Source organism: Python bivittatus, unplaced genomic scaffold, assembly GCF_059951505.1.
Source record: "Python bivittatus isolate LINGU-HERP-01145 unplaced genomic scaffold, Pbiv_v1 ctg000790_np1212, whole genome shotgun sequence".
Taxonomy (NCBI): domain Eukaryota; kingdom Metazoa; phylum Chordata; class Lepidosauria; order Squamata; family Pythonidae; genus Python; species Python bivittatus.
The window spans coordinates 6,053,038-6,070,380 of NW_028277110.1; the positions used below are offsets into that span (position 1 = coordinate 6,053,038).

General features: G+C 43.2%; 1 protein-coding gene across 1 annotated transcript; it reads right to left on the bottom strand.

The window, feature by feature from the left end:
• Window positions 1-366: 366 nt before the first annotated feature.
• PGK1 (phosphoglycerate kinase 1) lies at window positions 367-16,105 on the bottom strand. The gene is made up of 11 exons (XM_088129188.1): window positions 15,951-16,105; window positions 13,114-13,164; window positions 10,153-10,308; window positions 9,923-10,067; window positions 7,671-7,774; window positions 6,825-6,944; window positions 3,884-3,998; window positions 3,309-3,488; window positions 3,041-3,218; window positions 2,608-2,706; window positions 367-830 (listed from the first exon to the last, which is right to left on the bottom strand). The coding sequence occupies exons 1-11, from the start codon at window positions 16,013-16,015 to the stop codon at window positions 790-792; spliced, it is 1,254 nt and encodes a 417-aa protein (XP_087985314.1). The 5' UTR covers window positions 16,016-16,105; the 3' UTR covers window positions 367-789.
• Window positions 16,106-17,343: the final 1,238 nt, after the last annotated feature.

The window sequence follows — 17,343 nt, forward strand, 5'->3', positions numbered from 1 at the left end:
TGTTCGTCACCCAATGCAGAGTTCGCGAACGGAAGCAAAATTTTGCGAATGCTGTTCACGAACCGAATTGTTCATGAACAGAAGCGTTCGTGAAACGAGGTATTACTGTACTTTCTCTACATCTCAACCTGTAGCGTCAACAAATACTTTAAACTGCAAACATCAGTGAAAAGCAAAGGGGATATTTTGAGTGTGTGCTGCACTCTCCCACTAACTGGACAGCATTCAAAGCCAAGTTTTTCCCAGAAATGCCAAGAGTGGATTACCTTGGCCTGTCCTTAAACGTCTCCTGGGAGATGTTATAATTGGTATAAACTTAGTGCTAATAATGTGGTGGAATTTAGATAAAATATACTCAGAAGGAAATTTTGGTTTGCGCTTCATTTATTTGAAAGCTAACATTAATATCCTAAAACATATCTTCTTTGCTTGCCTATGGATTGTGTGAAGTAACAAATAGCAGCTAAAACACCACTGAAGCTGAGCGGATGGTTTTGAAAAACTGACATTAGGGAACTCTGCCTGTTTTAAAGGCTAAAGTATAAATATGTACACTCTAGAAACCACAGAAACCGTTTTAGCATTGCAGTAGTTCAGATGAGATCGCGATGGACAAATGTAAGCTGCCCTCTACAGAACAGAGCCCCTGTCGTGGTTCCTTCATTCTGCCTGCTTCCAGTTTACGCCCTGTGACCGGCTGCTTGGACAGATATAGAAATGCTGCAGTAGCTGCTTTACAGGTTTGGCGCGGAGGAACGATCAGGGAAGCGGTGTTTAGTCATCCCTGCATTACACACTGCTCAGAGCATCGACACCAGGAAGAACTTTACCTACACACAGTTGAAAAGACACATTAGTGGTTGGCTTCAGCACACCTCATCATGTATCATCTCAGCTTAGAGTCAAAGATCCCTCTTTACAGTCATCCGTAACTCCCCCCCCCCCGGGCTCTTTACTTTTCTCCTGCCGAAAGGTCTAGGACTCTGAAGGAACAGGGGCCATTGGAGAAAATGTCAAGGATGTCTGCACAACTAATACAATTGGGAGTGAAGTTCAATGACAGATTTTTATTCATGTGTGTTATAATATTGCCCAGGATTAGAAGACACATCAAAGTCAATAATCTGAACAAGCCCCCCAAATAAACCGACAGCTGGTACAAACAGACGTTATGTTCACAAAATCTTTAAAGCAGGGCAGTAAGACTTTCTATTAGGTAAGTGTGCTCCCTTCATGCATGTGGGGCAGAGGCAGGCCACGTGCAGTCCGTGGATTCACTTCAACAGGCATCTTTTTCTGGCTCGACTCTGCCCACTATCTGTATCACGAAGGTGGGCACCTAACAGGGAAGGTGGCTTTCAGCAGGAGAAGGATGGCCTATCCTTGAAGTAGTAGCTGATCTAGGGCACCTGGTTAGATGTTAACCAGAATTTTTCCAACCCAGATTCAGCCACTATGAGAAGGCAGATTAAGTCCTCCACCAAATGTATTTTAAAATAGCAAAAATGGGGGGGGGGGGAATCTATTATCAGTTCTACAAAGTCACACTATAATTCTCATATTCTTTAATACTAGATTTTAGGGAGTTAAGACTAGCTAATGCATACTTTTACTAAGTGCACATGATATCCTCAGGAAATTTTACCACCAAACCTGAGAGCAACCTAAGAAAACCTACATTTGGAATACTAAATATCCTCTCTGGTTTAGACTGTTCACTATCACAGGCCTTCTACAAGTCCACATTCTTTCCCTTTCAGTGTTAATTCCTAGGCAACAGAGACAAAGGGCCTGTCCAACATAGCATTTCTGGTAACAACAGTTGCAGAATACTTTAGTTTGGCTTCTTTTTCAGAGTAAGTAAAGGCAACAGCAAGACAAAATTTACATGTATTGGGAAACAGCTTAATTACTAGAGGAAATCAAGAGTCATTCACAGAACAATACAGCCCATAAAGAAGCAACTATAAATTTTTTTCCAAAGAGACAACAACATTAGTCTTTGCCAACAGAAGTAGGAATCCCTTAGCACTTTAAAAGCCATATATTTAATTTTGTCATACATTTTTATGGATACAATTCATTAGATGCAAATGCACACCACCAATGAAAGCTTATCGCATAATAAATCTGTTAATGTTTAAGGTGCTACAAGGATCCTTTTTGTTATAAATTCTTTTCACCTTAAAGTATAAGTTTTTGAAGATATACTACTAATTGATCGAAGTAGCTTCAGAGCAGTGATATTGAATGGTAATCCAAGATCTCATGCTTTAGACAGGGCTGTATGACACTTGCTGCTTAGAGTACATTTAATGGGCCCAATGACTGCACAAAGTTTTGCATACTTTTAAGAAGCCAATGCGCCAAAGTTTTGTCATCCTGCTTAGACAAAGTGCATATGCCCAAAGGTCTTATGGAGCCTCAAGTTAAGTACTTGTGAGAAAAACAGCAGCTTAATTTTTTCTGTACAGAGTTGTTGCAGCTGTGATTTTGTTCTTTCTATCAACTACCTAGTGCAAGTAGCCTTCAGCAGGAGCGGTGCTTAAGGCAAGCTATTAAAAACATGCTATTAACTCATCATGGGTAATTAAAAAAAACCATTACCTTCTAGAAGTTCCAGGCTGGCTCCACCTCCTGTACTAACATGACTAACTTTATCTTCAGTATTCCATTTAGCACAGCACGTAGCAGTGTCTCCTCCACCTGTTTAGCAAAGTACAGTAAAGGTTGGACTGTTTCTGACACACAACTGGGATGATACCAAAATGTGCAATTTGCTGTTAAAACCATTTGACGTAAAGTTCAGAGTGACCTGATGTACCACATTCTTAGCCAGCTGGATACACTGTAGGAGATAGAATCCATAACATTTAGAGGACATCAAATTAGAGGCAGATGGTGTAGATATTACTGAATTGGACAATGTAAGGCAACACCCTCCATTCCTTCCATGAAAGGAAAGAAGACAACATTCAAATTAATCAAAAAAGTACTAATCTGAAACTGATTCCCAGGAGGACAATAGAAAGATTTGTACCGATAATGGTGATACAGCCTTTGCCAGTAACTTCCACAACTTTATCCATCACGGCTTTGGTTCCTTTGGCAAACTTCTCCCATTCAAAGACACCAACGGGACCATTCCACACAATTTGCTTGGCTCTGCCCACAGCTTCAACAAAGAGCTTAATGCTTTCAGGGCCACAATCCAATCCCTAAGACCGAGGGAACAAAATATGCCATTCAGCCCTTTCTCCAGAACGCGCAGAGAAGAAAGAAACACGGCAACTCTTTCTTCCACCTACCATCCAGCCTGCGGGGATGCCAGAGGCCACAGTGGCTTCCCCGGTGTTAGCGTTCTCATCAAATTTATCTGCCGTGATAAAGTCAACAGGCAAAGTGATCTGGACACCATTCTTCTTTGCCTTGGCCATCAGGTCTTTGACTATTTTTGATCCTTCTTCATCAAACAAAGAGTTGCCAATCTGGAAGCAAAAGAGAGCACGTTCGGTAGCAGGTAAATGCTGGTGCAAGCTGCTATGAAGCCAGTTAGTGCCACAAAAGCAAAACCCTTGCACATATATACTCTCTCTCTTAATGAATAAGTAACTGCTGGACAGATGGGCAGCCTGAGGCTACAGAACATTTTTTAGTGTGACTTCTAAAGTTCAGACCTAAATTAGGAGTCCTGCAGTAGCTCGGTCAAAGAAGTAATATTCAACCCCTTTAGTCAAATATGAACTTATATAAAAACACACAAGGGAAAGTTGTTTTGTTTAAGCATATGGCCAACAACTGACTAAATATTTAACACTGATCAACACAAAGAATCCTTCCCATGTATTTTCTTTACTCAACTGAAGACAGGACTGCAGCATACCTCCATATTGTTGAGTACTTTGAGGAAGGTGAAAGCCATTCCACCACCAATAATCATCTCATTGACTTGATCCAGCATGTTACTGATTAGTTGAATCTTATCCTGAACCTTAGCTCTGGTGAGCAGGGAGAGAAAGAAAGCCAAGTTGTTAAATGTTGTATCTCTGTGGAGTATTTGAAATAAAAACATTTGAGACAGAAAGAAGCACAGCAATGCTAATTAGACTGTAAAAACAGGATGTAACTCATGATAGAACATATTTCATGTTTTTCCATGTTATTTTTAAATGGGAAAAATATGTAAGCTCATTTTCTCTTTTGACTTATGCAAATACAGACTAAAATAGAAAGGCATAACACAGCTACATCCATGGATGTTAAACTTGGCTCTCTCTCAAATCAAGACAGAAGTTGAAGCTGTTAAGTTGATTTGACACATCCATTCTCCACTCTGGGCTGAAAAACCTAAATTTTATTAATGATCAATAAAAACTATTTATAATTATCCAAAATTTATTTAGGTAGACCCTAACTCTGTTGTTCTATCCCTTTCACAGAATAGGGACAGTACTATGATTCTTTTTATGAAGAACTCTATTAAAAGTTGGACTGTTAAAAAAAGAGACTGAATTTCATTAATGTCAGTGACCAGAAGAATAAAAAGAAGAAAAAAAAGCAAAGGATGAATCAAAACACCTCCTCTCCAAAAGCCATTCACTGTGTTATGCTGCCCTCTCGTGCCCAAATGTGTAATAGTGAAACTCAGTAGCAGAAGCTGCACATGGTCATTCCTGTAAGTGCCAAATTTGGACTAAGCAGACGTCCAACCTCTCTGTTCCTCACAAGTAAGCTGCCTGTCATAAACAAAGTGATTCTGGAAATCTATTTCAGATAGCCAGCATTATGGATTAGTGTTTCTCCAAAGTAAAATATAACCAGGAAATCAACATTATTTCCTAACAGCAATGCTTAATATCTCTGTGAACAAACAGCGATACATATAATGGCTTAAGCACAATCACAGGACTCTAAATTCAAACCATAGTTCTTTTGATTTCTAACTATGAGTTTTTTTTATTTCCTCTTAATTATAATGTATTTTATTCTCTGCATGTAGGCTTGCATTTTTTTCCACCATTACTAACACCAATTAATAGCCACTTAATTATAACTGCAGGTCTAATCATCAATTTGGTTTCAGTTCTACAGCTGCTGTTTTGTACACTGTGGGATGCCAGAGGAAGCGATCAGGGCAATGAGCTTCGTGGTTCTGGGTCGGATGTGCAGGCAGCCAAAGCTCAATCCAGGTGGCCAAACGTGCAAAATGCGGCTTGCTGGGTCTCTGCCAACACTGGTGGCGTTGCTCACAAACCGATGCTGATTGTTCAGGATGGTCTTGGTCCAGAGACTGCCAGCCCAAGATCTTTCCAAATGGCACTAAGACTGCCACCAGTGCTCTTAAACAAGGGTAGTAAGATGGCTGATGTGGGTCTTCCGGGCTGTGTGGCCGTGTTCTGGAAGTTTTGTTTCCTAACGTTTCGCCAGCACCTGTGACCGGCATCTTCAGAGAGCAGGAGCACAGACAGGAGGAGTTCTCTCTGTGCCCAGAACTGCTCCTGTCTGTGCTCCTGCACTCTGAAGATGCCAGTCACAGGTGCTGGCGAAATGTTAGGAAACAAAACGTCCAGAACATAGCCACACAGCCCGGAAGACCCACACCAGCCATCGTATTCTGGCCGTGAAAGCCTTTGACAATACAAGGGTAGTAAGGTCGCTGGTTATTTCTGCTAGAGGAAACGGATGCAAGACCTGGGGCAAGTTGAGCTCCTCCTCCCCAAACCCTGATCCCTCAAGATGTGCCCATCTGGTGGGAGTCCCTTTACCTATTGTTCAAATGACTGCCTGAGATAATTGTGCGTGAGACAGCAAGACACTTGACCATTTGTCTCCTCAGCCTTGGGAATGGAGATTGAAATTCCCTGCACTTCAGCTGTTCCTTGAGCCAAACTCTTAAATGAAGAGGCAGGCAGGCTGACTCAGATTCTGTTCTTGGTTCTTTTCTTTGAAAACCTCCTGAGGGAACTGCAGGAGAAGCTGGGCTTTGAGGATGGCAGGGCCTGACAACTCGACTTCATGTTGGAGTCATGCACCAGCAGAAACCCTTTGGTTCTGAGTGAGCATTTATGCTTGCCAGCCTGTTTAAGCCAAGGATGAAGTGGACAATTGTGTTGATAATGTCCCTAGGAGAGAGAGCTCCTGGCTGTGGAAGTGGCCCAGGTGGAGAACAAAAGACTGGGCCAAGGCCAGGAGGAGGGTTGGACTGCCCAGTGCACTCTCCCCTTGCAGCTACAGTTAGGACCCTGCTTTGGCATGGAATTTCCCTTCCCTACTTCAATTCTGTGCAAGTAATTTCAAAGTCTGGCCAGATTTGGCAACAGTTGTCTATGATTCTCTCTTGCCCACTAACATATCATACTAAGCCAAAACTGAATTACACTACAACTCAGCATATTTTCATTAAATACTTGTTGTTGGATTAAATCTATTAATCTGCCCTTTGATATGCTCCCTCTTAAAAAGAAATCCCAATGTATTTCTCTTGAAAGCTATAAGAGACATGTGTCTAGCTACAGTGGTATCATTCTTGCATAATGGCAGAAGTTTCAATTTACATACAGAACTGCTGAATCAGCGGTATATGCGCTAACTCTGGTTGAAAGGTCAAACACACACAACTATTTTTGATTGATCCAGCTCATAATAGTGTAACTAAGCCTGGGACAGCTTTTTTTAAAAAAGTCATCAAACGATACATGGCCATAAATATTAATTGTTAAAAGCTATCTGTCCACTTCATAAACTCCAACAAACTAATAATTAGGTTTTTTTCAAGTTTAAGGGAAAACAATCTGTGCTGAAGAAGAAAACAATTTGGTTCTTACCCTCCAAGGATTGCCAAAAAGGGGCGCTCTGGGTTCTCTAGAGCTTTAGCAAAATAATCCAGCTCTTTCTTCATTAGAAAGCCAGCAGCTTTATGAGGCAGATTGACCCCAACCATGGAACTGTTGCATAAGAAGAAAAAAAGTAATTTGCAACACAGATAAACACCTGTGCCCATTCATTTGATCCTACAAAGATAACTCAATTAAAACAAATCAATTCACATCTACAACTGGGAAAGTATTCAGTTAAAATATTAGCAAAACCATCCAAAGTCATGGTATTTCATGAGGCCATATTGGTCTTTTTGAGTTGCAGATTCTACAAAATATGGATTAAAATCTAAGAGAAAATAAGGAAATGGTTCAAGAGGCTTTTTTTTTGTTAAATGAAATTTTTAAAGAATGTTCTTCACCATTTTCTTCCACAAATCTAAATTTCAATCTAAAAATATTGTTTGACAAAGAGCACATTTACAACATGTATGTAGCTCAAGAGCATGTACCCAACACCTATAGTAGTCAACATTTTCCATTCAGCTGAATACCAGTGCTAATACAATTGATAGGTTCTAGGTTAAGGAAAACTGAACCCAAAAGGTGCTTTGGACTACAGCTTCCAGAAGATATTTATGTAAGATAGCCAGTTTGCAACTGATGGTGGGAACCCAACTTTTAAAGACTAAATTACACTTTCTCAAGTTTGGAAACATTCAAAAATAAAAATGATTTCCTATAGTATCTTGTGTAAGAACCAGCTTCTCAGAATATTGAGTAGGTTTGTCCTAAAAGAATGTCTCGTGCCACAGACTCAGGAAGAAACAGCCAGCTATGAGAACAAATACACACCTGTGAGCTCTATGTGCAGTTCCAAAAGCATCATTAATGTAAACATCTCCTAGTTTAGAAAGTGATGCCCTGAAAGTATCCACTTTTGCAGAATCAGCCTTGATCTGGAGAGAATAAGAAAAGCAAGTCAACAGACATTCATTCTTCAATCCCCCTTCTCATGGCAATGAGACTTCCAAAAAGGGTGGCAAAAGGGAAACTTTCAGCAGGAAGAGGATGATGGAGCAAAAAGTGCATAGCGACAATTTACCTATTCACTTCTGGCTTCTTGACCTAGCCACCCAGTATGCCCTCGATTAAAGAAACAGTTCTCCACACCAGTACAAAAACTGCGCTCTCTACTGATAATCCTATCCTCTTCCTGCTGAAAGCTTCTCTTGCACAGCAGTGCAGATTTAAGGAGCCTTTTTGTAAGGCTCATTGTTATGGGAAAGGTGATTGGAAGCTGAAGAAGGCTCGTAATGAAAAGCAAGTCACACCTAAGGATACACTCCCTCACCTAAAGATGGAGAATGTTGAAATAAATTGCATCCTTTACTGAGAATTGCACTGAAACGGATGCGGGTTCTTCCAACCTCTGTAATAAACAGTAGAAAAACAGACAACACTGTCCTGATAGGATTTGCTCTCAGCTCATTAAAGGGTTTTGGGGAGGAGTGATGATTAAAAAAAAAAAAAAAAAACATTCCTTAAAGGCCACTCCAGCCACCCATACTTTATTTTTTGTATAAATGACTTACATTTGTGTGGCAGGATGTTTCAAAACTCCAATGGGAATAATCTAGATGTTGGTAAGGATCAACTAATTAAAGATGTTTTACAGATTAATATCTTGATTATTACTTGAGCCAATCAGTGTGCATGGTGCTTTAGACAGCAGCACAAGACAATGCCTAACAGGGCTTTCAAACTAAAACTGAAGAAGACAAATGGAGAATGCAGGGTAACAAGGATCAAATGTAAATGAAGGTGAAGGTGAGTTAATCCACTTCATACAAAAGCAAGAATAACAGGATATAGCAAAAGGTTCAAGTGGGAATTAAAGTAGTTTTCAGAAGTTCATTTGCATGTTTTCAGAGCACTGTATGGGTAGTCTCTATCAACCTGTGAAAGGGCATCATACTGTATAACAGTATTTTAAACTAAGAATAGCTCAAAAGGGAGACAAGCTTGAGGCTTAATGGGGTCAGAGATGCTAAGAAAAGAAACTGACTGGGACCAAGTTCTCTCGATGACCTTCAAGAAAATGTCAGAGGTACAAGATGGCATGGACACCAGATGGCTGCCTGAAAAATATGTGGATCCTCATTCAAAGGTTCCTCCTAGTACAGTACATGATATGAAAACCTCATCAGCTAATAGAGCATTTTGTCAAACTTTTCTTGCATAGTTGTTACTTTTAATTTAGAATCCTCATCCTTTCTTTGCTTTAATCCAAATGCCATCTCCTTCATCCAAGTTTATTAGCTCTATGCATGCCTTTCAGTACTGGGAAGGATGAGAGCTAACAGGTCTAAGATCTGACAACGCAACCTGAAAATTAAAAATAATTCTCTAGTGCATCACGTTTCAGGCTGGGTAGAAGATGGGGGACTGCTTGGTTTCTTCATGGTAAAAGAACGAGGAAAGGGCCAGCCATAAAAAATGAACCAACGAACACCACTCCCCACTGGCCCCTTATGTTTCCAGCTCGGAAAAAAAAGCTGGAAACATAAGTGTGGTGAATGTGGGGATGCCACTGCTCAAAGAGCCTTATGTACCCTTAAGCGGTAATGCCCCAAAGCAGTCGTGGCTTCCTTTCTGGAAAGGATAAAACTGTGAGAGAACCCCCTCCTGAAAGCATATGGAAGCTTTCAAACCAGGTTGTCCAACAGTACACGCTCACCCCATGGTCCTTCCCCAGGAATGAGAACATTTTATGCCACTGCCTAAATGGGCATGTGGACACAGGGCCCTACAATTCTGCAGCAAAGCAAGCCAGTATGAGGAAATCCAGCCACACATGCTCTCTCTCCTCTCACCCCCTCTCCACAAAGCCTAAAGAGTACACAGCTTAGTGAGAAAGCTGCCTTAGAACTGTGCTGCAGAGAAATTAGAACTATTCTTTCTCTGTTACATTAACTCATTTCTTAGTTACATTTCTAACATCAGAAAGCATGAAGCATTATTAACAGGTTATCAAACATGGTTTAATTACCTTTCTAACTTCTTTGAGAGGGACACAATATGACACCCACAGCAGTCAGTCTCACCTTATTGCCTGAAGCATCCTTCCCTTTTCCTTCCTCTTCTACATGGAATCGGAGGTTTTCCAAGAGAATAACGGAGCCAACTGCAGGATTGGCACAAGCGGTCTCCACCTCTGAACCCACACAATCTTTCAGGAATATGATGTCCCTAGAGACGATCCAAGATATATAGCCTCAGTTTACTAAATTGAAGGGTATTTTACAGCATTTACATCACGGCCATGATACCTTACCTGCCAAGTAGCAATTTGAGTTCGGCTGCTACCGGTTCCAAAGAGAATTTGTCAGGCATCGGAACTCCGTCGGGTCGGCCCAGATGACTCATCAATACTACAGATTTGGCTCCGTTGTCCAAGCAGTGCTTGATGCTTGGGATCGCTGCCTTGATTCTATGAAATCAGAGGAAGAACTGGAAAGATTAATTTGTGATCTCCACTATAAGCCCCTATGAAGGGAAGCCTCTCCCGCTGTATTTTAGGCGATATCAGTATAGAAGGATCCATGGGCTCTGCCAGCAATGTAAGAGTCTGTGGATCATGAACAATTAGATGCTTCCAAATGCTTAGGAATGTAGTTCCATAAGTAACAGCCAGCATGCCCAGCTGTCAGTAATGAAAAGAGTTATAATCCAAAACATCTAGAGGCCACCAATTCCTGCTATACATTATAGCATCACAAGGTCTCTCGCCATCACAAAATCCCACCTATAGAATCCTCTTCTGCACACTAATTTGTACATCTTGGAATACTTTAATGACCTTGATCAGAACTATGTAATTCAGAAGCTTCAATAATCCTACCATATGTAGACTATTTTGATCCTATAAACATTATCATAGCCATTTGTTGTTTGGTGCATAAAATAGGAGATTTTGTGCAAGGGCAACAGGCATATATAAAAGCTGACTATGTATTTATCCTTGTATCTGTAACTCAACAAAAAGACATTTTCAAATGACTGCTTAAAAGGATACCCCCTCTCTCTTCCTCTCGCTTTATATATAAAACAAGGTTTCCTAGCTTTTAAAGCAAAACTACGTTTTGCGTACAGTTGCCCTGAATGTCCGTGGATTCTGGATTTTCCATCCTGCAACACAGGCAGGGTGCAAAACTCATTTTATCTGAAAGAAAGATGCCTTCTCAAGAGAAATTCTGTAGCCATATTTGGATGTGCCTTGCCTCATCTTCTTTTGTCAGTAACAGAAAGATGCAAACCAGCACAACACAGCATGTAAATAAATATATATACAGTGGGGCAAAAAAGTATTTAGTCAGCCACCAATTGTGCAAGTTCTCCCACTTAAAAAGATGAGAGAGGCCTGTAATTTTCATCATAGGTATACCTCAACTATGAGAGACAAAATGGGGAAAAAAATCCAGAAAATCACATTGTCTGATTTTTAAAGAATTTATTTGCAAATCATGGTGGAAAATAAGTATTTGGTCACCTACAAACAAGCAAGATGTCTGGCTCTCACAGACCTGTAACTACTTCTTTAAGAGGCTCCTCTGTCCTCCACTCGTTACCTGTAATAATGGCACCTGTTTGACCTTGTTATCAGTATAGAAGACACCTGTCTACAACCTCAAACAGTCACACTCCAAACTCCACTATGGCCAAGACCAAAGAGCTGTCGAAGGACACCAGAAACAAAATTGTAGACCTGCACCAGGCTGGGAAGACTGAATCTGCAATAGGCAAGCAGCTTGGTGTGAAGAAATCAACTGTGGGAGCAATAATTAGAAAATGGAAGACATACAAGACCACTGATAATCTCCCTCGATCTGGGGCTCCATGCAAGATCTCACCCTGTGGGGTCAAAATGATCACAAGAATAGTGAGCAAAAATCCCAGAACCACATGGGGGGACCTAGTGAATGACCTGCAGAGAGCTGGGACCAAAGTAACAAAGGCTACCATCAGTAACACACTACGCTGCCAGGGACTCAAATCCTGCAGTGCCAGACGTGTCCCCCTGCTTAAGCCAGTACATGTCCGGACCCGTCTGAAGTTTGCTAGAGAGCATTTGGATGATCCAGAAGAGGATTGGGAGAATGTCATATGGTCAGATGAAACCGAAGTAGAATGTTTTGGTCTAAACTCAACTCGTCGTGTTTGGAGGAGAGAGAATGCTGAGTTGCATCCAAAGAACATCATACCTACTGTGAAGCATGGGGGTGGAAACATCATGCTTTGGGGCTGTTTTTCTGCAAAGGGACCAGGACGACTGATCCGTGTAAAGGAAAGAATGAATGGGGCCACGTATTGTAAGATTTTGAGTGAACACCTCCTTCCATCAGCAAGGGCATTGAAGATGAAACATGGCTGGGTCTTTCAGCATGACAATGATCCCAAACACACTGCCTGGGCAACGAAGGAGTGGCTTCGTAAGAAGCATTTCAAGGTCCTGGCGTGGCCTAGCCAGTCTCCAGATCTCAACCCCATGGAAAACCTTTGGAGGGAGTTGAAAGTCCGTGTTGCCCAGCGACAGCCCCAAAACATCACTGCTCTAGAGGAGATCTGTATGGAGGAATGGCCAAAATACCAGCAACAGTGTGTGAAAACCTTGTGAAGACTTACAGAAAACGTTTGACCTCTGTCATTGCCAACAAAGGATATATAACAAAGTATTGAGATGAACTTTTGATGATATTGACCAAATACTTATTTTCCACCATGATTTGCAAATAAATTCTTTAAAAATCAGACAATGTGATTTTCTGGATTTTTCCCCCCATTTTATCTCTCATAGTTGAGGTATACCTATGATGAAAATTACAGGCCTCTCTCATCTTTTTAAGTGAGAGAACTTGCACAATTGGTGGCTGACTAAATACTTTTTTGACCCACTGTATATGCAATATTCAAAGGCAAAGAAAGTCACTTCTTCAGGGAGCAGAGTGAGTGCTCCACCTGTTTTAAAATTAGTGGTTCAGAATGTATCTTTGCACTAAAAAGTTAGCAGGAAACAAGGAGGACTCTCGTATGAAGTCAGATCAGTTATCTCACTTGCTGTCAACCCCGACAAGATTGACAGAACAAATGAACCTGCAAAATATTTAAAATCCTGATTTGGAGATGACACTGATCAGTCTTAAAACTAAGATAAGCAAACTATGGTCTCATATTGACTTGCAGTCCATTGGAATAAACAGAACTACCCAGAACTCTTAGGAGTTAAAAAAGCTCTTACCTTTGATTGTTGGTTATTTTGTTATTCTTCATTGGTACATTGAAATCAACCCTTAAAAAGAATACAGTAAAGTTTTACTATATAAGCACATTAAAACATTGCATTGGAAGTAATCATTAAAATCCTATAAGATTTAAAAAAGGGCCTGTATCAGATTTATATCTGGGTACAAAACAACCAGGTGCTGCATTATGCTAATGCTGCCATCCCTGGATGCCCCTCCGATCAACTAATTAAGAATCCTATCAGTAAAATTGTTTCAAAATAAAGGTTAGGTTTGGGACAGGACTTCAGGCAAATTGTTATGGTCAAAGTTATATAATGTACAATTATATCTACATTTCTGTCTGTTGTAAACCCTGGTTTTCTTTGGCCAAGTGCTTAAACTCCTTTATAATTGCTGCTCCTCCCCTCAAAATCTATACCCCCAGTTTTTTGGGTGCATAAAGCAGTAGATAAATATGAGAATCAGACCTACTGGCCAGCTTTTAAGAGCCCATACTGCAGATTCAACTAGAACAATGGGCTATTCTGAGGACTGTTGATTCACTTTATTGTAGCTGTACTTGACTTTTTGCAAATTATAATTGGAACAGCAAATGGTGACTCCTTAATTTTTTATTTCACATGGCTAAAAGCAATTGCTCAGCAAAAACATTAGCCTGCTCTACTCAGCTTGAAAGGCAGGAGGAGCTTCAGCAGCCATTTTTACAAAGCATGCTTTTTGCCCCAAAGCTGAAGGAAACAGGAAATTATGTTGAACAGTATAAACTGCAAGACACAGGTTGTAAAGTTGGATTTTGTCTTGAGCAACTGAAAAACCAACTTCAGGAAATGTGTTGGCTCTGCTCTGAAGGTATGATCTCAAAACAACAGTCCCCATATTTTCAAAGGCTCAAGTGAAGCAACAGATCACATTTTTTAAAAAATTAACTCTAGCATGCTAACACTATTTAATATTTAAGTCAGTTAAATAAAAATGGGAAACTGTAACAAAAATAAGATAATTATTCCATGACAACCTAAACAAGTAGAAAAGGTCAATAATTCAAATAAACCTAAGTAGGCTTATAAATTGGATAGCAATTTAGGCTATAAATGTAGAGGTGGGGAAGGCAGCTAACCAAACAGGAGAGAGCTGCTGATCTCTCCCATCTGAATCAGGACTCCATTATTCCACAGGGCCACAAATGTAGGACTTCAAATGGGAAACCCAGAGCTTTGTGGATCAGATTCTCAATCCCTTTTCTTTCAATCACTGTCAGACAGGAGGGGACGCACAAGACATCAAAAAAAAGTTGCAAGGACTTTGTCCAGGTTGCAAGCTGGCAAACCCCATTAGCACATACTCTTGTGAAAGAAAAAGAGGATATGAATTAATGCCCATTATGTCAATTCACCCTGTCCCTGGGACAAAATTACTCTGATTTTTAAAAGAAATGGAAGAAATGAATCATTAGAGATTCACTTATGATGCTGTAGTGAAGTCGCTTCCAGGATGAAGCCTGCAGATTATGACAAATTCCTGCCATCCAACACCCTTTGAGCAGTGCATTAGTGGTTGTTGCTCAGATATGGTTAGACTGCAACTCCCAGCAGGCAGTGCCTGCATGTCCAATACTGAGGGATGTTGGCAGTTATACAGCAAAACCTGGCAGCATATCCCTTCTATATGTAGCAGGCAACAGGAAAAAAATCCAGCCCTCAAGGCGACAAAAGTACTGATTTAGATGTAGATTCAGTAGCCTCCCCTTTTCGATGTTTTTAAAAAAACCCTCTTTAAACTATTCATAGCCTCAGAGTTTCCAAACATTCTTCTACATAAGAGACAAACATCTTGAGTAAATTGCTTCAAGAGAGACTGGGAGAGCGCTAAATCCTAGCTAATCCTCAAGGACCTTCAGACAATGTTTCATTTAATTTTTTTTTAGATTTTTTAAACCTGCCTTTCTTACTTGTATAAGTAGCCCAAGGCGGCAAACAGCCCTAGCACTCCTTCCTCCTCCTATTTTCCCCACAACCACCGCCCTGGGAGGTGGGTTGGGCTGGCCCAGAGTCGCCCAGCCGGCTTTCATGCCTCAGGCGGGACTAGGACTCGTCGTCTCCCGGTTTCTAGCCTGGAGCCTTCACCCCAGACCAAACTGGCTCTTTAAATACCATTTAAAACATCACCCGCATGCTGCATGGCACGGCGTAGTTGTAACGGTAGTTGCTGGCTTTTTTCCCTCTTCAGGTGCAGATTTAAGCACCTCTGATTCGGCCTCAGCCCCATTTCGCTAAAGGAGACTCTCAAACTCTCGGGAAGAGATTGCCCCTTCCCCATTTCAGGCGCACGGTCCCTCGCGTTACCGTCTTGCCCCCCGGCAGACCCCCCCGGGTCTCTTGCCAGGGCCGGAGCAGCCCCGGCCTTTGCGACCTTGCACGGCAGCCAGGCCCCGCGGGGAGCCGCTTTCCTCCCAGCCGCCCCCCCGGCAGCACAACCTGACGCGCGCTTCTTTGTGAGTGAATAGCCCTAAACTGCGCCCAGCACAGCAGCGCTTTCTGGGGAGGGGCCAGTGGCGAGCTCCGCCGTTAACCGGCCGTGGCTACGGGAACGGGCGGATTACTACTACTATTACTACTATTTGGCTCCTCAGCAAACTCCCGCGCCCCCGGAGGCCAAGGGCCCCCTCCCGTCCTGCGCCCCCTTTGCAGATGCTCGCGGGGTCGGGGCAATTTCCGCGCCCCGGAAGGAAGCCGAACTAAAAGGCGCCCGGAGGCCAGCCGCCTGCCCGGGTCAGCGCAGCCCCCGCGGCCCCCTCCCCGGCAAAGGGGCCCCCGCTCGAGCCGGGCCTCACCTCATGACGACGCGCTTGCCCTTCACGTCGACTTTATCGAGGGTGAGCTTGTGGGAGAGCGACATCTCGGCAGCGCAATTGACCTCCTGCCGACGCGCGAGAGAGGCAGAGAAAGAAAGCGAGAGAGGCGGCGCGGGCCGTGCCAAGGAGACCACGCCCCGCCCTCGCCTCCTCCGGATAGGCTGGCCGGCCACCCGGGCGTCGCGCGATTGGCTCAGCGGCCGTCAGTCCCGGCAGGGGGTCGCGCGGGGCGATTCGGAAAGTCACGTCTCGCCTCCTGGGGGCTGGGCGGGAAGCTCCGCCCCCCGCCTTGCGCCCTCCCCTTGCCGAGTCCGGATTGGTTGCCGTCAACGTCGCGGAGCTTCCCGCGGAAAGGGCGCCTAAGCCAGCTCGGTCTTTCGCTCGTGCCTCAGTCGGGGTCTCGGGGCTCGGTCGGCCGCGATGCCTGCTGTTTCCGGAGACCTCTTTTGCCAGCATCCCGGTTGGCAGGGGACAATGGGAGCCGCAGACTGGAGCGGAAGCGGGGCCTCAAAATGGCGGGCAGCCTCTCCATGGTTACGCTGTTCCCGCCTGAATCCTTGGCGGGCCTCCTCAGTCGGGTCATTTCCCCCCCTAACAAGCCTCGAAATGGGCCCCGGATGCCTTTCTCTGCCTTAAAGCGAAAGTATGGCCCACAAGCAGGGCAAAAACGCAGCCTCTGGGTCGGCGAGGGGCCTGGGTTGGGCCTGAGATGGGCGCCCAGCCCGTGGGCTGCCCTGAGGCGGAGTTTGCGGAGCAAATGGACCGCCTGAGCTTCTCTTTGGTGGCCCCGCACGTTTCGGCCCCCTTTTTTGTGCGTGTGGGGGGAAGTAACCATAGGTTGGTTAAGGGTCGAGTCCTGCCCTTAAAACACTCAGCGAAAGCCAAGGAACCCCCCCCTCACTGCTTAGGAATGTGAACTCGCCAGAACTACGATGATCGTAACGCATGCTATCACGAATTTCAACCTTTAAGAACTCCAAAACGTGGCCGAGGTCACACGGTGGCACGATATGTCGGAATTTGCTGATATATGGTTTCCCTGCTGTGTCCCTTTCATCTTCATTGGAGAGCTCTGCGTTTGGCGGTCCTGAGGGAAGGAAACTGCTAGACCCTGCAAAGTGTTCAGCAGCAGCCCAAATCGGACTGTCTGAGGTGAGGCGGCGGTTCTGCCTCCTGCAGGAAAACTGCATGTTGATCCTAATGCTGATGTGGTGATACTTCCCTTTGTGAGAAATGCACTCACTAGTCTTTCTCTGGGTTAGTCAGAAGTACGTTTGGCACCTAGGTACTTAGTATTGCAGCTACACTCTTAGCATGCTCACGTTACTATTTCTTTGTCAATAATAACAGATATTTTATCCATCTCTCACAA